Source organism: Taurulus bubalis (genome assembly GCF_910589615.1).
Source record: "Taurulus bubalis genome assembly, chromosome: 1".
Classification (NCBI taxonomy): Eukaryota; Metazoa; Chordata; class Actinopteri; order Perciformes; family Cottidae; genus Taurulus; species Taurulus bubalis.
This window is the reverse complement of record NC_136589.1, coordinates 1482590-1507566: the sequence shown is the minus strand read 5'-3', so window position 1 is coordinate 1507566 and position 24977 is coordinate 1482590. Positions and strand designations below refer to the sequence as shown.

At 47.9% G+C, this 24977-nt stretch overlaps 1 protein-coding gene across 1 annotated transcript in view; it reads left to right on the top strand.

The window, feature by feature from the left end:
• sema5ba (sema domain, seven thrombospondin repeats (type 1 and type 1-like), transmembrane domain (TM) and short cytoplasmic domain, (semaphorin) 5Ba) overlaps nucleotides 1–21050 on the top strand; it is a gene marked incomplete at both ends in the record, with an annotated part of 86212 nt that extends 65162 nt beyond the window's left edge. Inside the window, 11 exons of the mRNA XM_079231688.1 lie at nucleotides 6208–6325; nucleotides 6683–6867; nucleotides 7059–7202; nucleotides 7751–7898; nucleotides 8410–8635; nucleotides 10165–10377; nucleotides 11109–11279; nucleotides 13520–13657; nucleotides 14672–14716; nucleotides 15135–15340; nucleotides 20874–21050. Coding sequence (XP_079087814.1) covers nucleotides 6208–6325; nucleotides 6683–6867; nucleotides 7059–7202; nucleotides 7751–7898; nucleotides 8410–8635; nucleotides 10165–10377; nucleotides 11109–11279; nucleotides 13520–13657; nucleotides 14672–14716; nucleotides 15135–15340; nucleotides 20874–21050 — 1771 coding nt within the window. The remainder of the gene's footprint in view (nucleotides 1–6207; nucleotides 6326–6682; nucleotides 6868–7058; nucleotides 7203–7750; nucleotides 7899–8409; nucleotides 8636–10164; nucleotides 10378–11108; nucleotides 11280–13519; nucleotides 13658–14671; nucleotides 14717–15134; nucleotides 15341–20873) is intronic.
• Nucleotides 21051–24977: the final 3927 nt, after the last annotated feature.

Sequence of the window (24977 nt, the reverse complement as noted above, 5' to 3'; positions counted from 1 at the left end):
CAATAAAAATAAAATACGAGAAGCAAACAAATTAAGAGATACATTAAAACGTAGAAATAGATGTCTAACCAACAGTAGTTCTCTTCCTGTCGGTCTAGTTCTAGCATATATATTTATATATTCCTCCTCCTCTTCCGTCTGCGTCTAGATAATAATTCACTTTATTTGTAGAAGTGTTTCTCTACTTCTCCTTTTTATTTACCAGGGGAAACCGGCTTGTTCTGGCAGGCGGCCATCTTCCTTTTATTCTCCAGACTGTTTTATATATTTCTCTGGACCAGGCGCCATCAGTCCTCGGGCCCGGCTCCAATGGGTCTAATTGGATGTGTTAGCGCTGAGCGCTAGCTGCGGTTGTCTGTGTTTCCCATTCATCACCAGCAGACTTCCTAAGCAGCGGGACAAACCCGAGCTCGTCTCCGGGGAAGAGGCCTCAGCCTGCAGCCGGCTGCAGAGAGCGGCTGCAGAGAGCGGCTGCAGAGCACGTAATGATGACTGACATAGAGGGAGGTGCGAGGCTGCAGACAGCCGGCGCTAATGCACTCCCAGAGTGACAGCGCGCCGGCTAATAACGGCCCATTCAAAAATCCATAATTTATCAGTTCTGGCGATCATATTTGCAATTACACCCCGACGGCCTGCCGTTAAGAACGAGGTGAGCTATTGTTTTCACGTCTGGTTGTTTAAGGGCCATAATAAATGGAGACGCTGGTTTTTACAACGTCCACAAACGATTTAAAACGCCAATTACCCCCCAACCCTTCAACCCTCCTCCAGAGAACCAGCACATTCATCTGGATGCCGACGCGGCAGGAAGCTGCTGTTTGATGCAGACAAACAGGTCAGAGGTCATCCTTTATTAAACGGTGAGGAAATACTGACGCTGCACAGCTCCTATTAAATCACTGACTACAATATATATATAAATATATTACAGGCCGGATGCTCCTCTGGTTCCACTGTTGGTGTGAAAGACATCCGTGAACATGATGCATTGTGGGAGACTCTAAAGGACGTCTTTACCCAGAGATAATTAGGCCCCGCCCTCTCCTTTTCATACGGCGTTATTCATTCCATCCTTGACAAATATGAACATGTTTATTGTTCCGCTTAGCTGATTACTCTGTGTGTGTGTGTGTGTGTGTGTGTGTGTGTGTGTGTGTGTGTGTGTGTGAGGACCCTTCCGCCATGGTGACCGTGCAAACCAGCCGTCACTACAACGTAGTCGACCTTGAGCCCGAATGGCAGCGCTGTGATCCGTGGGTTTGATGATTATTGTTTCATATTCTTTCATCTGCGTTGGAGTCGCTCCATTAAATCGACAGAAGGTCAGAGGTCAAAGCGCTCGTACTGCCACCCGCAACCGTCACAGAGTAAAGTGTTCTCCTCAGTATCCAGTAGATGTTGAGTCTTCCTCCTGTTGAGTCTTCTGTTGAGTCTTCTGTTGAGTCTTCCTCCTGTTGAGTCTTCCTCCTGTTGAGTCTTCTGTTGAGTCTTCTGTTGAGTCTTCCTCATGTTGAGTCTTCCTCATGTTGAGTCTTCCTCCTGTTGAGTCTTCTGTTGAGTCTTCTGTTGAGTCTTCTGTTGAGTCTTCCTCCTGTTGAGTCTTCCTCCTGTTGAGTCTTCTGTTGAGTCTTCCTCATGTTGAGTCTTCTGTTGAGTCTTCCTCCTGTTGAGTCTTCTGTTGAGTCTTCCTCCTGTTGAGTCTTCCTCCTGTTGAGTCTTCTGTTGAGTCTTCCTCATGTTGAGTCTTCTGTTGAGTCTTCCTCCTGTTGAGTCTTCCTCCTGTTGAGTCTTATGTTGAGTCTTCTGTTGAGTCTTCTGTTGAGTCTTCCTCCTGTTGAGTCTTCCTCCTGTTGAGTCTTCCTCCTGTTGAGTCTTCTGTTGAGTCTTCTGTTGAGTCTTCCTCATGTTGAGTCTTCTGTTGAGTCTTCCTCCTGTTGAGTCTTCTGTTGAGTCTTCCTCATGTTGAGTCTTCCTCATGTTGAGTCTTCTGTTGAGTCTTCCTCATGTTGAGTCTTCTGTTGAGTCTTCCTCCTGTTGAGTCTTCTGTTGAGTCTTCCTCCTGTTGAGTCTTCCTCCTGTTGAGTCTTCTGTTGAGTCTTCCTCATGTTGGGTCTTCTGTTGAGTCTTCTGTTGAGTCTTCCTCATGTTGAGTCTTCTGTTGAGTCTTCTGTTGAGTCTTCCTCCTGTTGAGTCTTCCTCCTGTTGAGTCTTCCTCCTGTTGAGTCTTCTGTTGAGTCTTCCTCCTGTTGAGTCTTCCTCATGTTGAGTCTTCTGTTGAGTCTTCCTCCTGTTGAGTCTTCCTCTTGTTGAGTCTTCTGTTGAGTCTTCCTCCTGTTGAGTCTTCTGTTGAGTCTTCTGTTGAGTCTTCCTCATGTTGAGTCTTCTGTTGAGTCTTCCTCATGTTGAGTCTTCCTCATGTTGAGTCTTCTGTTGAGTCTTCCTCCTGTTGAGTCTTCCTCATGTTGAGTCTTCTGTTGAGTCTTCCTCATGTTGAGTCTTCTGTTGAGTCTTCCTCCTGTTGAGTCTTCTGTTGAGTCTTCCTCCTGTTGAGTCTTCCTCCTGTTGAGTCTTCTGTTGAGTCTTCCTCATGTTGAGTCTTCTGTTGAGTCTTCTGTTGAGTCTTCCTCATGTTGAGTCTTCTGTTGAGTCTTCTGTTGAGTCTTCCTCCTGTTGAGTCTTCCTCCTGTTGAGTCTTCCTCCTGTTGAGTCTTCTGTTGAGTCTTCCTCCTGTTGAGTCTTCCTCATGTTGAGTCTTCTGTTGAGTCTTCCTCCTGTTGAGTCTTCCTCATGTTGAGTCTTCCTCTTGTTGAGTCTTCTGTTGAGTCTTCCTCATGTTGAGTCTTCTGTTGAGTCTTCCTCATGTTGAGTCTTCCTCATGTTGAGTCTTCTGTTGAGTCTTTCTCCTGTTGAGTCTTCCTCATGTTGAGTCTTCCTCATGTTGAGTCTTCTGTTGAGTCTTCTGTTGAGTCTTTCTCCTGTTGAGTCTTCCTCATGTTGAGTCTTCCTCATGTTGAGTCTTCTGTTGAGTCTTCCTCATGTTGAGTCTTCTGTTGAGTCTTCCTCCTGTTGAGTCTTCCTCATGTTGAGTCTTCCTTATGTTGAGTCTTCCTCCTGTTGAGTCTTCCTCATGTTGAGTCTTCCTCCTGTTGAGTCTTCCTCCTGTTGAGTCTTCTGTTGAGTCTTCCTCATGTTGAGTCTTCCTCATGTTGAGTCTTCCTCCTGTTGAGTCTTCTGTTGAGTCTTCCTCCTGTTGAGTCTTCTGTTGAGTCTTCCTCATGTTGAGTCTTCCTCCTGTTGAGTCTTCTATTGAGTCTTCCTCCTGTTGAGTCTTCTGTTGAGTCTTCCTCCTGTTGAGTCTTCCTCCTGTTGAGTCTTCTGTTGAGTCTTCCTCATGTTGAGTCTTCCTCATGTTGAGTCTTCCTCCTGTTGAGTCTTCCTCCTTTTGAGTCTTCTGTTGAGTCTTCCTCCTGTTGAGTCTTCTGTTGAGTCTTCCTCCAGTTGAGTCTTCTGTTGAGTCTTCCTCATGTTCAGTCTTCCTCATGTTGAGTCTTCCTCCTGTTGAGTCTTCCTCCAGAGGTGTTGGCTAACTACAGACCTATCTCTAACCTTCCCTTCCTCTCTAAGATAATGGAGAAGGTAGTCGCAAACCAGTTGTGTGACTTTTTACATAACAATGATTCTTTTGAGAAGTTTCAGTCAGGATTTAGAAAGCATCATAACACAGAGACAGTACTAGTGACAATTACTAATGACCTTCTAGTTGCATCAGATAGGGGACTTGTCTCTGTACTGGTCTTGCTAGACCTTAGTGCTGATAAAGGACTTGTCTCTGTTCTGGTCTTGTTAGACCTTAGTGCTGATAAAGGACTTGTCTCTGTACTGGTCTTGTTAGACCTTAGTGCTGATAAAGGACTTGTCTCTGTTCTGGTCTTGTTAGACCTTAGTGCTGATAAAGGACTTGTCTCTGTTCTGGTCTTGTTAGACCTTAGTGCTGATAAAGGACTTGTCTCTGTTCTGGTCTTGTTAGACCTTAGTGCTGATAAAGGACTTGTCTCTGTTCTGGTCTTGTTAGACCTTAGTGCTGATAAAGGACTTGTCTCTGAACTGGTCTTGTTAGACCTTAGTGCAGCGTTTGACACCATTGACCATGACATCTTATTACAGAGACTAGACCAGTTGATTGGTATTAAAGGTACAGCACTAAGCTGGTTTAAGTCGTATTTATCAGATCGATCTCAGTTTGTATTTGTAAACGATGAGGCCTCGGTGACCACTGCCGTTCGCCATGGAGTTCCACAGGGTTCTGTGCTTGGACCAATTTTATTCACCTTATATATGCTTCCTTTAGGCAATATTATCAGAAAACACGCCATAAACTTTCACTGTTATGCCGATGATACTCAACTATATCTGTCGAGCCAGATGAAACCCACCAGGTTGCCAAACTTCAAGCGTGTCTTAATGACATCAAAACCTGGATGACCTGCAACTTCCTGCTGCTGAACTCGGACAAGACTGAAGTTATTTTACTCGGACCAGAACACCTCAGAAATCAAGTATCTGATGATATGGTTTCTCTGGATGGCATCGCTCTGGCATCTACCACCACCGTAATAATCTCAGAGTTATTTTTGACCAGGACCTGTCCTTTGGCTCTCACGTGAAACAGATCTCAAGGACCGCCTTTTTTTACCTACGGAACATCTCAAAGATCCGGCACATCCTGTCTCAACGCGATGCAGAAACATTGATCCACGCATTTGTTCCCTCAAGACTGGATTACTGTAACTCCGTATTATCAGGCTGCTCCGGTAAATCCCTTGGATCTCTCCAACTGATCCAGAATGCTGCAGCTCGTGTACTAACGAGGACGCGGAAGAGAGATCACATTACTCCTGTACTAGCTGCTCTCCAATGGCTTCCTGTAAGATCGAGAATCATATTTAAAATCCTTCTCCTTTCCTACAAAGTCTTAATTGGTGATGCACCATCATATCTTAAGGACCTTATAGTGCCATATTACCCCACGAGAGCATTACGCTCACTGAATGTTCCCAGAGTGTTAAAAAGTAGGTTGGGGGCTAGAGCTTTCAGTTATCGGGCTCCTCTTCTGTGGAATCAGCTTCCACTTTCAGTTCGGGGGGCAGACAGTCACCTCATTTAAGAGTAGACTTAAGACTTTCTTCTTTGATGGTGCTTATAGTTAGGGCTGTTTCAGGCTTATAGTTAGGGCTGTTTCAGGCTTATAGTTAGGGCTGGCTCAGGTTTGCCGTGGTCCAGCCCCTAGATATGCTGCTATAGGCCTAGACTGCTGGGGGACATCTTAGGATACACTGAGCTCCTCCTTTCCTTCTCTTCGTCTTTCGCTCCTCCTCTCCTCTTCACCTCTTCTTTCTCTCCTTCTGGATAAATGATTGTCTCTTCAATGCATATTACAAACTCTACTTTCTTTTTCCATGGATTCGTGGCTGCCTGGAACCAGGGGGAGGACCACGGTCCTCCCCCTGGCCCTGCTGATGCAACCATGGCCCTGCTGATGCAACTGGCCTGGAGCCGGTCCTGCCAGCTGCCATGGCCCTGCTTTCTTCTCCCACTGCCCCTGGGATGCCCCTCCTCTCTACCTCCTTCTGCTTAATGGGTCGTGGTTATCTGGATCATGGACCATGCATACTACTCATTATATGAATAATTTGTCACATTCATGTAATGTGCTGTAACTCCGTTACGTTATTCATTCTGGCCACATGACATCTATTGCTTCTGTCCATCCGGGGAGAGGGATCCTCCTCTGTTGCTCTCCCTCAGGTTTTTTCCCCTTTCATTTTACTATCTTTATTGGGGGAGTTTTTCCTGATCCGATGTGAGGTCCCGGGACAGGATGTCATGTTACAGATTGTAAAGCCCACCGAGGCAAACTTGTATTTGTGATGTTGGGCTATATAAAATAAACTGAATTGAATTGAATTACTCATTTTCACTGAGCAGAGCCTGAATGCATCATGATGTTACCTTTAACCCTCCAGACGTGATTCTCATATGGAGTGAAATCTTTCTGCATATTTGAGTTTTGAACACTTCAAAGTGAAGTTTCTTCTGAAAGCTTTTGTAATTAAGTTCTTCTTCCTCCTCCTCCTCCTCCTCCTCCTCCTCCTCCTCCTCCTCCTCCTCCTCCTCTTCCTCTTCCTCTTCCTCCTCCTCCCCCAGCTCCTGTCTGGAGGCCAGGGACCCGTACTGTGGGTGGGACTCCCGTCAGCGGCGCTGCAGCACCCTGGAGGAGAGCTCCAACATGAGCCAGTGGAAGCAGAACATCTCCGTGTGCCCGGTAACTAAGGATGATGATGGTGTCATCCTGATGATGATGATGTCATAGGGTGCGACATCATCATCATCATGACTCCTCAGTGTGTGTTAGAGGACGAAGGAGGAGGAGAAGAAGGAGTTACATCCACTGAGATCCACTTAAAAGTCTGGCAGCGCAACGCTATAAACTATAATCTATAAACTATGAACAATAAACTATGAACTATAAACTATAATGACATATATAAAGTGAATCCTAACACCAGAAGTGTTTCTGGTTAGAAAACCAAGTCTGAGTTTAAAGAAGCTGAACTGTTGTTTAGTTCTCTGATATATAAATATATATGAATATAAATATATATATATTTTTTTTTTCCAGCTTCGGAACCAGACCACCCACGGGGGCTTCGGGCCGTGGTCGCCGTGGCAGCCGTGCAACAACGACGACGGCCCTGACGGCGTGAGCTCCTGCTCGTGCCGCTCCAGGTCATGTGACAACCCCGCCCCAAGGTGCGGGGGGCGGGGCTGCGGCGGCCCGACCATCGAAGTGTCCAACTGCTCACGGTACGAGTCACATGACATCATCACCTTTTTGAATTTATGGATTCCATTGTTTAAAACATTTTCATAAAAGAATTATCAAAGAAATTAAACTTACTTTTCTTTATCTTCTTTATGATTTATGTCACAATAACAACGTTGTGAAATACGTATATCTATATCTATATATTTTGTGTGTGTGTCTGTTGCCGTAGAAACGGAGGCTGGACGCCGTGGTCGTCATGGGGAAAGTGCAGCACGACCTGCGGTACGGGTTTCGAGCTGCGTCAGCGTTCCTGCAACAACCCGTCGCCTCGCCACGGAGGACGAGTGTGTGTGGGGCCGGGCCGCGACGAGCGGTGAGGGGCGCTTTGTTATTAGCAATAATAATAATAATATATATATATTCTTATATATATATATATATATATATAAGGTAACGACATTACCAGTAGTAAGATTGTTATTGAGGTTATTGAGGAGTCATTTCTGTATTTGTGATGGACTTGAGAGCAGTTATTGCTTCATAGACTCAGGTCACTGGTTACCATGGTGATTGGGCAGACGAGCTCTTAAGACTGGGAGTGGATTGTCTACAAAACCATCTGTTAAACAACGGCTTCAGAGGCAAATCACCAAAATAGTACAACTAACAGAGAGGAAAGACGCAGCCGGACGCGCTGATATGCTTGTTATGTTTGTGGAGTTAAAAATGTGACCGTGAGCGACTGTGGAGCGGTCGCTCCTCATGTCTGTATTTAAAGTGACACACACACCGAACTATTAGGACTATTATTGCACAATACCGTGCACGTTATTGTGCACGTAACTGTCGGGAATGACGGCTCCTTCAGGTCCACCTGTCTCACTGACCCACCTGTCTCACTGCCCTGACTCTCCTCTTCAGGTTCTGCAACGAGGGCGTCCCGTGTCCTCAGCCCATCTTCTGGTCCCCCTGGGGGTCCTGGACCAAGTGCAGCACCGCCTGCGGGGGCGGAGTCCACTCACGGGTCCGCACCTGCGAGAACGGAAACAGCTGCCCGGGATGTGCACTGGTAGGACACACACCTGGACACACACCTGGATACACACCTGTCCACCTCGCTAGAAGACACACACCTGGACACACACCTGTCCACCTCGCTAGAAGACACACACCTGGACACACACCTGTCCACCTCGCTAGAAGACACACACCTGGACACACACCTGTCCACCTCACAAGAGGACACACGCCTGGACACACACCTGTCCTCCTCGCTAGAGAACACACACCTGGACACATACCTGTCCACCTCACAAGAGGACACACACCTGTCCATCTCGCTAGAGGACACACGCCTGGACACACACCTGGACACACACCTGTCCATCTCACTAGAGAACACACACCTGGACACACACCTGTCCACCTCGCTAGAGGACACACACCAAAATTTTGTTTTTACTGATGAATGACTCGTAACCCTCCTCTTCCTCCTCTTCCTCCTCCTCCTCCTCCTCCTCCTCCTCCTCCTCCTCCTCCTCCTCCTCCTCCTCCTCCTCCTCTTCTTTCTCCTCTTCCAGGAGTACAAGGCCTGTAACCTGGAGGCGTGTCCTGAGGTGAAGAGGAACACGCCCTGGACTCCGTGGATGCCGGTGAACGTGACGCAGGGCGGCGCCCGCCAGGAGCAGCGTGTGCGCTTCATGTGCCGCGCTCAGCTGTCCGACCCACACGAGCTGCAGATCGGACGCCGCAAGGTGGAGACGCGTTTCTGCCCGAACGACGGGACGGCGTCCTGCGAGACGGACAGTAAGAGAGCGCTTCATCACGACCGCATCATGAGCCTGAACGCATCATGAGAACGCTATCATTTACCTTCAGCCAGTAGTCATGTTCACTGAGCAGAGCCTGAACGCACCATGAGAACGCTATCATTTACCTTCAGCCAGTAGTCATGTTCACTGAGCAGAACCTGAACGCATCATGAGAACGCTATCATTTACCTTCAGCCAGTAGTCATGTTCACTGAGCAGAACCTGAACGCACCATGAGAACGTTATCATTTACCTTCAGCCAGCACTCATGTTCACTGAGCAGAGCCTGAACGCATCATGAGAACGCTATCATTCACCTTCAGCCAGTAGTCATGTTCACTGAGCAGAGCCTGAACGCATCATGAGAACGCTATCATTTACCTTCAGCCAGTAGTCATGTTCACTGAGCAGAGCCTGAACGCATCATGAGAACGCTATCATTTACCTTCAGCCAGCACTCATGTTCACTGAGCAGAGCCTGAACGCATCACAATGTAACAGAAGTGAACCTCCGCTGGTTCTCCGTTACTAGCTCTCCTCCTGTTGGTATGCCAGCTGTGTGTGTGTGTGTGTGTGTGTGTGTGTGTGTGTGTGTGTGTGTGTGTGTCTACAGAAATACAGAAAAACACAGTGAGAAGAGAAGAAGAGCGTGACCTTAGACCCTTAAGCTCCCCAACATTCTGTTAGAGACAGATTCAGCACACACACACACACACACACACACACACACACACACACACACACACACACACACACAAAACACACACACACACACACACACACAGGGTCACAGTCTACTGCTTTTCACACCTCTGTCTGCTGAATCGATTCCTCGTTTCCTCCTGTCAGCCTCCTGGAGGAAGGGGGCTGCATCGACCTACAGATGAAAACATGAACTGATGAAATATGAACTGATGAAACATGAACAGATGAAACATGAAGAGATGAAACATGAACTGATGAAACGTGAACTGATGAAACATGAACAGATGAAACATGAACAGATGAAACATGAACTGATGAAACGTGAACTGATGAAACATGAGCTGATGAAACGTGAACTGATGAAACATGAACTGATGAAACATGAACTGATGAAACATGAACAGATGAAACATGAACTGATGAAATATGAACTGATGAAACGTGAACAGATGAAACATGAACTGATGAAACATGAACTGATGAAACATGAACTGATGAAACGTGAACTGATGAAACATGAACAGATGAAACATGAACTGATGAAACATGAACTGATGAAACGTGAACTGATGAAACATGAACAGATGAAACATGAACTGATGAAATATGAACAGATGAAACATGAACTGATGAAACATGAACAGATGAAACATGAACTGATGAAACATGAACAGATGAAACATGAACTGATGAAACGTGAACTAGATGAAATATGAACAGATGAAACATGAACTGATGAAACATGAACTGATGAAACGTGAACTGATGAAACATGAACTGATGAAACATGTGTGTTAACCCGTTCTTCTCCCCCTGCAGCGCTCGTGGAGGAGCTCCTGAAGACGCCGCCGGTGAGGGTGGCGGGCGCCGGCTGGTCGTCGTGGGAGACGTGGTCCGGCTGCTCGCAGAGCTGCAACAAGGGCTACCGGACCCGCCGGAGGAGCTGCTCCGGCCCGGAGGGGAGGAGCGCCCCGGTGGCGTGCCGGGGGTCGCCGGTGGAGTACCAGGACTGCAACGTGCAGGCGTGTCCCGGTGAGTTTCATCATTACATTTCTTTGTATTTACTTTTTTAAACACACCTTCAAGTGAATTCATCTCTTCACTTTCCATCATGTGTGTGTGTGTGTGTGTGTGTGTGTGTGTGTGTGTGTGTGTGTGTGTGTGTGTGTGTGTGAATCTGAACGAGCAGCAATGTATTCTGGGAGCTGGACTCTCTTTAGATATGAGGGAAATAGCGGTTAGCTTAGCAACCTTGGTCACTTCCACCCGCGGCCAATCAGGAAGCTGCTTGCCATGTGAGTCACGTGCAGCCGCCGGCCTCACGGCGTCCTGGAAGGAGACGCAGCCGAGGAGGACACAAGGACAAGGCCAGAGGAGACAAAGGAGACAAAGGAGACAATGAGCACCAAATAGTAATTGATGATGAGATTAGAGAGAAGGACGGAGGCAATATAGATTACTGAGGAGATGGAAATGAATAGTGTGTGTGTGTGTGTGTGTGTGTGTGTGTGAGATGAAAGGCACACCTGGTGTCAGTCGGTAAGTCACATAGTTCAATTATTAGTTTCACGATGAGAACGTCTGACCTGAAAGAGTAAAGTTAGTATTTAGAAACTATCTGAAGTATTATTATTATTATGATATATTAGTATATTAGTATATGCGTCAGCTGTGACGTCATCATCGGCACCAGACTGTCGTTCATATCTGTTATGTTTAGATTCTATTGTTGGTTTCTTCCGTTGATGACGGCTCTCTGCCAGTTAAAGGGTCCTGGTCCTGCTGGGCGTCCTGGTCCCAGTGCTCCGTTCCGTGCGGCGGCGGTCACTACCAACGCACGCGCTCCTGCAGCAGCCCGGCGCCGGCCAGCGGGGGGGACATCTGCCTGGGGCTGCACACCGAGGAGGCTCTGTGCAGCACACACACCTGTGACGGTGAGCACACACACGGCCTGCAGCTGCGGACATTGGTAGACACTGGTGGATACTGGTGGGCACTGGTGGACACTGGTGGACACTGGTGGACATTGGTGTAGATTGGTGGACACTGGTGGACATTGTTGAACATTGGTGGACACTGGTGAACACTGGTGGACACTGGTGAACATTGGTAGACGTTGGTGGACACTGGTGGACATTGGTGGACATTGGTGGACACTTGTGAACACTGGTGGACACTGGTGGACACCGGTGAACATGGGTGTAGATTGGTGGACACTGGTGGACATTGGTGAACATTGGTAGACGTTGGTGGACACTGGTGGACATTGGTGGACACTGGTGGACACTGGTGGACACTGGTGAACATTGGTGGACACTGGTGGACATTGGTGAACATTGGTGGACACTGGTGGACATTGGTGGACATTGGTGGACACTGGTGGACACTGGTGAACATTGGTGGACACTGGTGGACATTGGTGAACATTGGTGGACATTGGTGGACATTGGTGAACACTGGTGGACACTTGTGGACATCGGTGAACACTGGAGGAAGTGCTCGTGCTCCTCTAGCGGCTGTAACTGGCGAGGTCGTCCACAGAACTCTTTTAACTGCTTTCTGGACGCATTGCTATTGATTTTTTTTATATTTTCAATGCTGTTCGCAGCACTAATGTAATTTATTCTGCCTCTGCCTGGGAGGAGAGAAACATCTCAGAGCTATATTTCCTAAAAAAAACCTGGATGAATAAAAAATAAAACTATAAATTGCCATTTAAATGAGGAAATGTGGTTTTAAAGAGTCGGTCCAGGCAAATGATTCAAGAGTTGCTTACGGTTAAAAGTTACATTGAATTAAAAAGTTTGTGATGGTTGAAGGTTGGCCTTCCTCACGTATGATGATGATGATGATGATGAGATATAAAACAACACCCCCCCCCCCCCCGCCATCTATTAGCATTTGCACAAGGACACTAAATATTCATGAGAGACGAGTCGGCTAATCCGCCCGGAGACAGAAATAGTTTCACCTCAAACAACACAATGTGGTTTTTCTTTATTCATTTTGCTGAAAACCAAAATGGAGAAATCTTCACAGTTTGTGTTCACATGTGTGTTCAGTGGTGGATGAACTGTCCTGCAGGGTTCAGGCCCAGGGGCCCGAACTCTCAGGGGCCTCAAATACCCACTTAGCAACCAGCAAGAGACACGATGACCACAGAGGCCCAATAAACTACAAAGAGACATTAAAAGACTACAAAGAGACAATAAAAGACCACAAAGAAACAATAAAATACTTCAAAGAGACAATTAAAGACTTTGAAGAGACATTAAAAGACTACAAAGAGACATTAAAAGACTACAAAGAGACATTAAAAGACCACAAAGAGACATTAAAAGACTACAAAGAGACATTAAAATACTTCAAAGAGACATTAAAAGACTACAAAGAGACTTTAAAAGACTTCAAAGAGACATTAAAAGACTACAAAGAGACTTTAAAAGACTTCAAAGAGACATTAAAAGACTACAAAGAGACTTTAAAAGACTTCAAAGAGACATTAAAAGACTACAAAGAGACTTTAAAAGACTTCAAAGAGACATTAAAAGACTACAAAGAGACATTAAAAGACTTCAAAGAGACATTAAAAGACTACAAAGAGACATTAAAAGACTACAAAGAGATATGAAAAGACTACAAAGAGACATTCAAATGTTGATTATTAATGTTGGGATGTGGGCCCACGCATCCCTGTGGACTGTCTGCTAACAACCCCTCTGACCTCCGGTTAGCGGTCCTCTCTCGGTGGGTAATTGGAGGCGAGCCGGCTGTCCGTCACGGGGACAGTTGAAGCTCCCGTCGCAGCTCATTTGATAAAAGCCTCCGGCGGTAATGGAGGACAGTTATGGAGGACGGAATACTAACGAGGAGCCTCCGGTCCGACTCAACAGCTCCATCACGCAGGTGACCAAATGAAAGGTGGATGAAAGCTGAAGGGGCGGTAACCTCTGAACCCAATGATCGGATAAAAACTGCTGCGTCTAATCTCAGCCAGAAGCTGTAAAAATACACATCATCTTCCGGTACTCATCTTTACCACGGCCCTCGAACACATCGTGTGCAACACGTGTTCCTTTGGAAAAAGCTGTGATTTTTACTCTCCCCTGCTTTGTCTGCTGCTGCATCTTTGGCTCGTGCATTGTGTGAACTGAGCCCTGCGTTCTGCCTGCAGGCGGCTGGATGGCCTGGTCGCTGTGGGCGGCCTGCGACGACTCGGGCCTGCAGGCGAGGAGTCGGGCGTGCGGCGCCCAGGGCGGCGGGCCCTGCGTCGGGAACGGCACCCAGCGCAGAGACTGCAACGAGATCCCAGGTGAGTCCGTCAGGGGGGAAATATCCCAAGATGCACTGTGGCAACTTCTGGGTTTGCCTTCTGCCGAACCGGAAGTAAAACAAAACAAGTGTCCCTGAATGCAACAGATGAAGAAATGAGACCGATGCACATGACATAATATAACAACATATGACATTATATAGAAATAAAGGTATAAATAATAATAATAATAAACAGGTGTGAAACAAAAACATAGAACTCAAATATGTGATTAATAGAGAAACAGAGAGGATCGATTATTTCTGCGAGGACAAAGCAACTTCATCATCTTTATCTTCTTCATCTTCGTGTGTGTGTGTGTGTGTGTGTGTGTGTGTGTGTGTGTGTGTGTGTGTGTGTGTGTCTTCTGTTAATTATTCATAACTAAGTCCATGTGAATCCAACAAGTGAGTGGTTGACCCCGGTTGGCTTCTCCCTCGTACACACACACACACACACACACACACACACACACACACACACACACACACACACACAGACACTTCCTATGTCCTGCTCCTGTGAAGAAGAGTGTTCTTAGACCAGCATCATTATGGTGCGTTCACTGCACACGAGGAGAACACAGCTTTTAAAAGTCTGCTGTCTCCATGGAGTCTGGTGCAGCGCTCCTCGCCACCGTTATTAAGGATGAGTGATGGGTTCACGTCCCGCTGCAGAGCGACAGGGAGCTCCGCTCTAAAGACGCAGCGTCTCCAGAGGAGTCAGAGCCTCTGGTCTCATGCTGCTGTCTGAGTGTTGTCTAGAAGAAAAGCTGCAGTCGGGTTTTCTCTGGACGGTGAATGTTCTTCACAACATTTCAATTTCTCAATCACTGTTTGTGTTTCTGCACCTCGACTCCCCGATGTGTTCTGAAGGCTGCTCCTCCAGGGAGAGAGTGTGTGTGTGTGCATGTATGTGTGTGTGTGTGTATGTGCACGTGTGTGTGTGTGTGTGTGTGTGTGTGTGTGTGCATGCTCGTCTGTGTCTGACCTTGTCCTCCTCTCCTCTCTGCAGTCATCCTCCCTGCATCTGGTTTTGATAAGGACCAGCACTGTGGAGGTAAGTGTGTGTGTGTGTGTGTGTGTGTGTGTGTGTGTGTGTGTGTGTGTGTGTGTGTGTGTGTGTGTGTGTGTGTGTTTTAAATCGAACGGCTTCAATAATTTCAACAATTTGAGACCAATAAAAATAAAAAGCAGAATTGAATCCTGATAAAAGGAAGTAAACGGAAGTAAAACATCACGAACACGTCGTCTGAAACCGGAACATTCAAAACTCTTTTCCCAGAGTTTTCTTCAAGGGGTGCCGAGGTGTGAACACATGAATGTAGATGTTGTGGAGGGTGAATGTTTACAGTTAGAAACGTGGAACAAAACGCCTTCACCGCTCACCTCAAAGAAAAGTGTGAATGATTTATTCAAAGAAGCCATTTTGTGGGTGTACTGTTCATTTAAACGTCTCCTCCTCCTTCGCTTCCCAGCGTTCACCTCCATCCACCTCATCGCCACGGGCGTGTCCTGCTTCCTGGGGGCGGGGCTTCTGTCCTTCCTGGTCTACGTCTACTGCCAGCGCGTCCACAAGCCGTCGCAGGAGTCCGCCGTCATCCACCCGACGACGCCCAACCACCTGAACTACAACAAGGGCGCCGCCCCCAAGAACGAGAAGTACACGCCCATGGAGTTCAAGGTAGGAGCGCGTGAGCTGCAGCGGCCTCTAGTGGCCAGACTGCGTATCGCAGGCCAGAAATACCCTCTGCTGCCCCATGTGGAGAGTTATTGCATTATTATTATTTTATTACGACAAGGAGCTGCTCTTCTCATGAATAAATTATTGCTTTTATTTTATATATATAAAGCGAGACATCGTCATTCTGTCCTCTGTCCTATGTCCTTCCATCCTTCTATCCTCTGTCCTCTGTCCTTCTGTCCTTCTGTCCTTCTGTCCTCTATCCTCATGTCCTCTGTCCTCATGTCCTATGTCCTCATGTCCTCTATCCTCATGTCCTCATGTCCTCATGTCCTCTGTCCTCATGTCCTCTGTCCTCTGTCCTCATGTCCTCATGTCCTCATATCCTCGTGTCCTCTGTCCTCATGCCCTCTATCCTCATGTCCTCATGTCCTCTGTCCTCATGTCCTCTGTCCTCATGTCCTATGTCCTCATGTCCTCTATCCTCATGTCCTCTGTCCTCATGTCCTCATGTCCTCTGTCCTCATGTCCTCATGTCCTATGTCCTCATGTCCTCTATTCTCATGTCCTCTGTCCTCATGTCCTCATGTCCTCTGTCCTCATGTCCTCATGTCCTCATGTCCTATGTCCTCATGTCCTCTGTCCTCATGTCCTCATGTCCTCTGTCCTCATGTCCTCTGTCCTCATGTCCTCTATTCTCATGTCCTCTGTCCTCATGTCCTCATGTCCTCTGTCCTCATGTCCTCATGTCCTCATGTCCTATGTCCTCATGTCCTCTGTCCTCATGTCCTCATGTCCTCTATCCTCATGTCCTCTGTCCTCATGTCCTCATGTCCTCTGTCCTCATGTCCTCATGTCCTATGTCCTCATGTCCTCTATTCTCATGTCCTCTGTCCTCATGTCCTCATGTCCTCTGTCCTCATGTCCTCATGTCCTATGTCCTCATGTCCTCTGTCCTCATGTCCTCATGTCCTCTGTCCTCATGTCCTCTGTCCTCTGTCCTCTGTCCTCATGTCCTCTATACTAAGCAAAAGGAGCTAGAGGCAGACGCTTTAGGTTGATTGTGTCTCCATGTTGCTGTTGGTGAACAGAAGTGTTGACACGACTTCGCCCGTTTCTGTGTTTGACCTTCAGGTGTCGTCTCGAGGTCAAAGTCTCTCTGTGTTCGTGGCAGACGACCCGCTGCCTGTAGACATGAATGTCTTTCTCTCAGCTAAATAAAACACAAAGGTTCTTAGTTTCAGGTCATTATACAACGATTAAAACATAGTTATGAATATGATATCACATCAATGCTGCTTCAGCCATAACGGAGACGCTACTATTCATCTCAATGGAGCGCCGAAGACGAATGGACCTTCATGTTTTTATTCCTCGCCGCTCTCACACACACACACACACACACACACACACACACACACACACACACTCAACACACACCCACCCACACACACACACACACACACACACACACACACACTCAACACACACACACACAGTCCTTATTAATGTCTCCCATCATACTCATGTGTTGTATATCAAAATGTGCAGAACCATCCCAGCTCTCTATATAATGAGGCACCATTGTCCTCAGGCACAAGTGTAAAAAAAGCTGAAAAATTTAAATTCTTCAAATATCTTGATATATATTTAAACCTTTTCTGATTTGTGTTCATTGGTTAGTTTCACACAAAATGTCGGCGGACACCTGAATCGACAAATCACGGTGAAAGGCGGAGCTCGACTCCTCGGGCTGAGCGTCCTGTGAGAGTCCCGTAGGAGCTCAGACAGGAAGTGGAGAGTCCCGTAGGAGCTCAGACAGGAAGTGGAGAGTCCCGTAGGAGCTCAGACAGGAAGTGGAGAGTCCCGTAGGAGCTCAGACAGGAAGTGGAGAGTCCCGTAGGAGCTCAGACAGGAAGTGGAGAGTCCCGTAGGAGCTCAGACAGGAAGTGGAGAGTCCCGTAGGAGCTCAGACAGGAAGTGGAGAGTCTGCAGCGTCCAGCAGCATCGCAACCATAGTGTTGTGCCGTTTTTTCGCGGCGCTTTAATAGAAACATCACGTAGACATCGTACCGGCGCGGCATCAGTTCTGTTAGAGTTAATATCAGATACATTAATATATAGTTATAACACATATTGTTCATATTGTTCATGAACACTGAACTCCACTGTCTTTGTTTTTGTGTTTGGAAAACTTCACACAGACGAGGAACTTCAAACTGGTCCTGAACCAGTCTAAGTGTAGTTCTGGTCCTCTATAGACCTCAGTGTAGTCCTGGTCCTCTATAGACCTCAGTGTAGTCCTGGTCCTCTATAGACCTCATGTAGTCCTGGTCCTCTACAGACGTCAGTGTAGTCCTGGTCCTCTATAGACCTCAGTGTAGTCCTGGTCCTCTATAGACTTCAGTCTAGTCCTGGTCCTCTATAGACCTCAGTGTAGTCCTAGTCCTCTATAGACCTCAGTCTAGTCCTGGTCCTCTATAGACCTCAGTCTAGTCCTGGTCCTCTATAGACCTCAGTCTAGTCCTGGTCCTCTACAGACGTCAGTGTAGTCCTGGTCCTCTATAGACCTCAGTGTAGTCCTGGTCCTCTATAGACCTCAGTGTAGTCCTGGTCCTCTATAGACCTCATGTAGTCCTGGTCCTCTACAGACGTCAGTGTAGTCCTGGTCCTCTATAGACCTCAGTGTAGTCCTGGTCCTCTATAGACTTCAGTCTAGTCCTAGTCCTCTATAGACTTCAGTCTAGTCCTAGTCCTCTATAGACCTCAGTGTAGTCCTAGTCCTCTATAGACCTCAGTGTAGTCCTGGTCCTCTATAGACCTCAGTGTAGTCCTGGTCCTCTATAGACCTCAGTGTAGTCCTGGTCCTCTATAGACCTCAGTGTAGTCCTGGTCCTCTATAGACCTCAGTGTAGTCCTGGTCCTCTATAGACCTCATGTAGTCCTGGTCCTCTACAGACGTCAGTGTAGTCCTGGTCCTCTATAGACCTCAGTGTAGTCCTGGTCCTCTATAGACTTCAGTCTAGTCCTGGTCCTCTATAGACCTCAGTGTAGTCCTAGTCCTCTATAGACCTCAGTCTAGTCCTGGTCCTCTATAGACCTCAGTCTAGTCCTGGTCCTCTATAGACCTCAGTCTAGTCCTGGTCCTCTACAGACGTCAGTGTAGTCCTGGTCCTCTATAGACCTCAGTGTAGTCCTGGTCCTCTATAGACCTCAGTGTAGTCCTGGTCCTCTATAGACCTCATGTAGTCCTGGTCCTCTACAGACGTCAGTGTAGTCCTGGTCCTCTATAGACCTCAGTGTAGTCCTGGTCCTCTATAGACTTCAGTCTAGTCCTAGTCCTCTATAGACTTCAGTCTAGTCCTAGTCCTCTATAGACCTCAGTGTAGTCCTAGTCCTCTATAGACCTCAGTCTAGTCCTGGTCCTCTATAGACCTTAGTGTAGTCCTGGTCCTCTATAGACCTCAGTGTAGTCCTGGTCCTCTATAGACCTCAGTGTAGTCCTGGTCCTCTATAGACCTCAGTCTAGTCCTGGTCCTCTATAGACCTCAGTGTAGTCCTGGTCCTCTATAAACCTCAGTGTAGTCCTGGTCCTCTATAGACCTCCATCAGAAACCAGACCACCAAAGAGAAGATGTTCTAGTTCTAGAGAGTTCTTCTTAAAGATCCTCATCAGAGCCACCGGGTCGTATTCTGGTGAAACCAGATGACATCATGCAGGTTCACCAGAACCTCCTTCAGCTCAGGACCCGCTGGAGGGAAGGGGGGCACGAGAGAACCAGAACCAGACCTGCTGCAGTAGAATGAGAGGTTTTCTAAAAGGACCCTGGTGTTCAGAGACACTACCTCTTTAGTCCACAGGGGGCGCCAGAACCAGCACTAAGTTAAAGTTCCTTGTCGTAGCTTTAAGAAGTTGTCTTACATCAACACCATTTGGAGTCCGAGCTCCACGATAGAGAACCCAGACAGCGTCGGGCCTCACAGAACGTTCTGGGGTCCAGTGAATGTGATGTGATGTTTCAAACAGAGCCCTGTGACTGCGCATGTGTATGTGATGCGTCTCCTCTTTTAATCTCCTCATCGCTAAACCTGGAAGCAAACAAACCTCCGAGGGTGAAGAAGGAGGCGCGAAATGAGAGGATGAGACTCGGGAGCTTCTGTCGGTAAGAGGCCGGCGGTTAGAGACCCAAGAACCAGATAATGACCCGCTTGTGAACAAATGACAACATCTGACTCGACAGGGCGGGTAGTTCAGGAGGGAGGAGGTGAATGAGTGAGTGAGAAGGTGAATGAGTGACCAGTGGTGGCCGTCAGGGCCAAGTCTTCTCTGCTGCCTAAACAGAATCACAAAGTTATAGTTATTTTATAATTTCATTGTTTTTCACAAATACACTAAATGTATTATAATGATGTTATCATGTGACAGCTCCTCTTCCTCTGTTGCTCTGCTTCAGCCTGCAGCGCCTGAAGCTTTTTTAAGGAGAGCTCTCATCCAATCAGATTTCACCTCTATGTCTCTATGGAAGCTCGTTCTCTTGAGTGTTTTAGTGCTGCAGTTTTGTTGGATTGTTTTGTTATAACTAAATGTGATGGTTCTTGTTGATGTGGACTACATGTATTGTCCTTTAATGACGCCGCATCCCGTCATGCACGTATTTATGTAAACGATATCAGACGGCACAGAAGGCCCAGGTAGAAAATGCACGGCCCGCCACTGTGTGTGAATGAGAAGGTGACGGTTCTTCTTCTTCTTCTTCTTCTTCTTCTTCTTCTTCTTCTTCTTCTTCTTCTTCTTCTTCCGGTCGTGTTACAGTCACCATCATATAGTTATGGAGGTGCTAACACCGTGGTGGAGCTGAGGGATGTGACCTCATGTCCTCGTGTCACCTGACGCTTCACCTGAGACTCAGCGACCAGAATGAAGTGTGTTTCAGACCTGTTGTGTTAGAAGTAGAGAACTAGAACACGTCTTTAGAACCCAGGTTCTTACAGCCTCTCTTTCTGCTGTGTTCACTTCCTGAAGTGCAGTCACAGTTTCTCCTCATGTGGTCACATGACTGTTGTTCTCAGGTGAATAAATCATGACGTCATAGTTTCACTGAGAAGCTCAGACTTTAATGTTTTTACACAATCTGATTAAAGTGAACTCTTTATTTGAGGAGAGATTTAAATGAGACATTTAGAGAAAATAAAAAAATAGGTGTAAGCGTTCGGCTGCTTTTTCTGACTGAAGCGTTCGTCGCAGATGATGCGTTCAAGGACCGTCAGAAAGACGGGACTCTGACGATAAGGACGTTTTTTAATTTGTTTTTCATCTTCTGGCTGATCATCGTGTAGTTTGATAGAAAACGATTATCTTTAAACTTTATCTTTAAACGTCCTGCAGCATGTTTCATGTGTTGAATGTTTTCCTTCAGAAGAGCGAATGTGAAAGTATTAATGTGTTAAATAACATATTATTTATGAGTATGTATGAGTTAAATATGAGTATTAGTATTACTTAAGCTCCTTGGTTCTCTCTGTGTCGTTGCAGACGCTCAACAAGAACAACCTGCTGCCGGACGAGCGGCCCAACTTCTTCCCGACGGCGCTGCAGCAGCCCAACGTCTACACCACCACCTACTACCCCGCGGCGCTGGGCAAGTTCGACTACCAGCCCAACTCCTCCCCCTCGCCGTGCCGGACCTACAACCAGAACAACAACAGCTGAGCCCCGCCGACAGACCCCACCACCCCCCCGACAGACCCCCGACAGACCCCCCAACAGACCCCCGCTGACCCACAGGGACATAACCTGAGCTGAACGTTTCTGGACCTTTCCATCAGGAGTTATGTGGGTTTGGACCACGAGGCCCGAGTCCTGGTGCATTTAGGGTCTTATGCAACCAGCTGGGGGGGGCTTTGGTGTGGGGGGGTTTGGTGTGGGGCTTCGGCTCGAGACTCTTGTTGGGACCAGAACCCCTCGGCTGCTGAGACGAGAGTCCACGAACAGAACATTTCATTTAATGACATTTCTGTGGATCTGGATCCCCGTTTCCCCCTTACTCACCACAGAGGAGCAACAACAACAACAACAAGAGGGAAAAGAGAACGGGGATTGTGAGAGGCGGTCTGAACTGTACATAAAGCTTTTGGGAATTCCTTGGGTGCCTGAATGCAACAGAGGGCCGGAGGCGAAGATTTATTTTCCGTCTGTTTTTCACTTTTATTATTTTTTTCAAGAACAATAAAGACTTCAGAGAGGAGTCCATTGGTTCTCCAGTCCAGTGGTTCTCCAGTCCAGTGGTTCTCCAGTCCATTGGTTCTCCAGTCCAGTGGTTCTCCAGTCCAGTGGTTCTCCAGTCCAATGGTTCTCCAGTCCAATGGTTCTCCAGTCCATTGGTTCTCCAGTCCAGTGGTTCTCCAGTCCAGTGGTTCTCCAGTCCATTGGTTCTCCAGTCCAGTGGTTCTCCAGTCCAGTGGTTCTCCAGTCCATTGGTTCTCCAGTCCAGTGGTTCTCCAGTCCAGTGGTTCTCCAGTCCATTGGTTCTCCAGTCCAGTGGTTCTCCAGTCCAGTGGTTCTCCAGTCCAATGGTTCTCCAGTCCAATGGTTCTCCAGTCCAGTGGTTCTCCAGTCCAGTGGTTCTCCAGTCCATTGGTTCTCCAGTCCAGTGGTTCTCCAGTCCAGTGGTTCTCCAGTCCAATGTCCGACGGACGCTTCAGTTCTGCTAATAGCCCTTTGGTCATATCACATATGGCCAGTGTGCTGACGGACAGCTGGGCGGGGCTTCTGACGGGCAGGAGGGCGGGGCTTCTGACGAGCAGCTGGGCGGGGCTTCTGACGGGCAGGAGGGCGGAGCTTCTGGCCGTAGAATAAGCAAGTAGACACTTCTGTTGTTTTTATAATGTTTGTTTTTTAAGATATTTGTTTTATTCTCAGTCGAGCTCTGTAGCATAGGAGGAGATATTTTGTGAAATAAAAAGATAGATGATAAATTCTTGTTTCTCTAGCGGACGAACACTTTTGTTTTGCTTGATTTTTTTATTGTTTATTTCTAGAAGTTGGGGTAACCATTACATCTTAACATAATGTTAACACAAAGATAAAACAATAAAAAAGATGAGGCTTTTTTTCATTTTATAAAGAACAACTGAAACAAAACATCCATTTGGTGTGTGTGTGTGTGTGTGTGTGTGTGTGTGTGTGTGTGTGTGTGTGTGTGTGTGTGTGTGTGTGTGTGTGTGTTTTCTACAATGTAAATGCTTTCATACACATGATTATGTACGAGGACGTCATTCTGTCGTTGGCTACTGGTTTTCGTTTTTCTATATTTCATAAATAAAGATGTTGATCTTGTCAGCTGAAGCATCGCGGCTCCTGCCGAGGCAACGACACTATTTATAGTCGAAGCTTGGTTTATAAAGGGCATTTTCACAGCTATATTTTATTATTATTGATATTATTGTTATGCCTGATGGATGAATGCTAACTCAGCTACTGGACGTGCACGAGCCGCCGAGAGCTCCATCTGTATATAGCAGCTCTTCTGTTATTGTATAGCTAACACTGTTTGTTTAAAAAAGAAAAGAAAAACACAAAAAAAAAGCTTAGTAGGTGTTTAAATAAATAAGTGCAGCAGCTAAGTCCACCCACATGAGGTTAGTTTGGGGGCGGAGCTCCGGGATGTGACAGAAAACAACTCATCCAATATTAAGGCAAATGAGTTGCATATGGTGGAGAAATGAAACTCCGCCTCCGTCTGAAAAGCCGGTCGTCCGATTGGTCCGTTTTGAGCTCCGCCCCCTGAGATGTGAGGCTCTGGCCCTTCTATGCAACTCCCCAGGGGTCCTGTGATGTCACCAGACGGGAATCACTGCCTTTAGACACTGTGAACTTTTTGGTACCCTATATTTTTGTATATTGTACATTATTAAAGGATAATAAACCTTGATGCCAACACAATGTGATGATCTCTGTAGCTTCTTGTTCAGACTCAATACTTCCAGATGTTGTGGAAATACTAAAGACCCGATGAGATCAGTGGCACTGTAATAAAGTAGTCATACAATGTGTGGTAAAGGAAGTCATAAAGGTCATGAAAATCTACTAAAAGTCGATAAAAGTCATAAAAGAGTATAGTTTGATAATGTATAGTTGTTTTTATCATTTTAATAAACTCTTTGAATTCTTTTGTACCTTCCTTAAAACAGAACAAAACATATTCACAGGATCTGCAAATTCAACTAAAACCGTCTTTAGGGGCGGGGCGACCTCATGATTGACAGGTCTCTAGCAGCAATGTCCACACGTTCACTTTCTATTACCTGGTTGCAAAAAGCCAAGATGGCGGCGGCCACACCTGCAAACGCGAGGCTTCAGAACGGCAGCCCACAAACCAATGAGAGCTCTCATTGGTTTGTGGGCTGCCGTTCTGAAGCCTCGTGTGGACGGCTACGTCGGGCAGGGCTACGTCGTGCAGGGCTACGTCGTGCAGGGCTACGTCGTGCAGGGCTACGTCGGGCAGGGCTACGTCGTGCACGGCTACGTCGGGCACGGCTACGTCGGGCAGGGCTACGTCGTGCACGGCTACGTCGGGCACGGCTACGTCGGGCAGGGCTACGTCGGGCAGGGCTACGTCGGGCACGGCTACGTCGTGCACGGCTACGTCGGGCACGGCTACGTCGTGCACGGCTACGTCGGGCACGGCTACGTCGGGCACGGCTACGTCGGGCACGGCTACCACGGCTACGTCGTGCAGGGCTACGTCGGGCAGGGCTACGTCGTGCACGGCTACGTCGGGCACGGCTACGTCGGGCACGGCTACGTCGTGCACGGCTACGTCGGGCAGGGCTACGTCGGGCACGGCTACCACGGCTACGTCGGGCACGGCTACGTCGGGCAGGGCTACGTCGGGCACGGCTACGTCGGGCAGGGCTACGTCGGGCAGGGCTACGTCGTGCACGGCTACGTCGTGCACGGCTACGTCGGGCACAGCTACGTCGTACACGGCTACGTCGGGCACGGCTACGTCGGGCACAGCTACGTCGTACACGGCTACGTCGTGCACGGCTACGTCGGGCACAGCTACGCCGTACACGGCTACGTCGGGCACGGCTATGTGCGCTTCCTTACAGTCTGGATCCGCCCAGAGCCCGGAGCCTGCAGGTGAAGGCGCTGCAGCCTCATCGGAGACGTTCCCTCTCCCTTCGTCCGAGTGAGGCGAGATGGACGGCCCGACCGAGCCAAGTTTCGGGCGCGTCCGGCCCGGCGGCCCGTGGATCAGCGGCGGTGCCGGCGGGCCTCGACCCCGGCTCTCCATCACCACGCCGTGCAGAAGAGTCCCGACCAGAAGCTGCTGTCACGGTGGAGGAGTGAAGTCTGACGCGCCCTCGCTTAAAACTAACGAGAGCACCCGTTGGTGTTTTTGCTTCGAAGCAGCTTCATCCTTCTCCTTCACCAGAGCGCTCTATTAGCCTCTTGGCGGCGTTGTTAACGGGGGGCAGTGAACGCATCCATCAGCCGGCATTCTGCTGAAGGACGAAGAGCGGCGCACTGGCAGGCGGCCAGGAGGAGAGGAGGAGAGGAGGAGAGGAGGAGAGGAGGAGAAGAGGAGACGAGGAGAGGAGGAAAGGAGGAGAGGAGGAGAGGAGGAGAGGA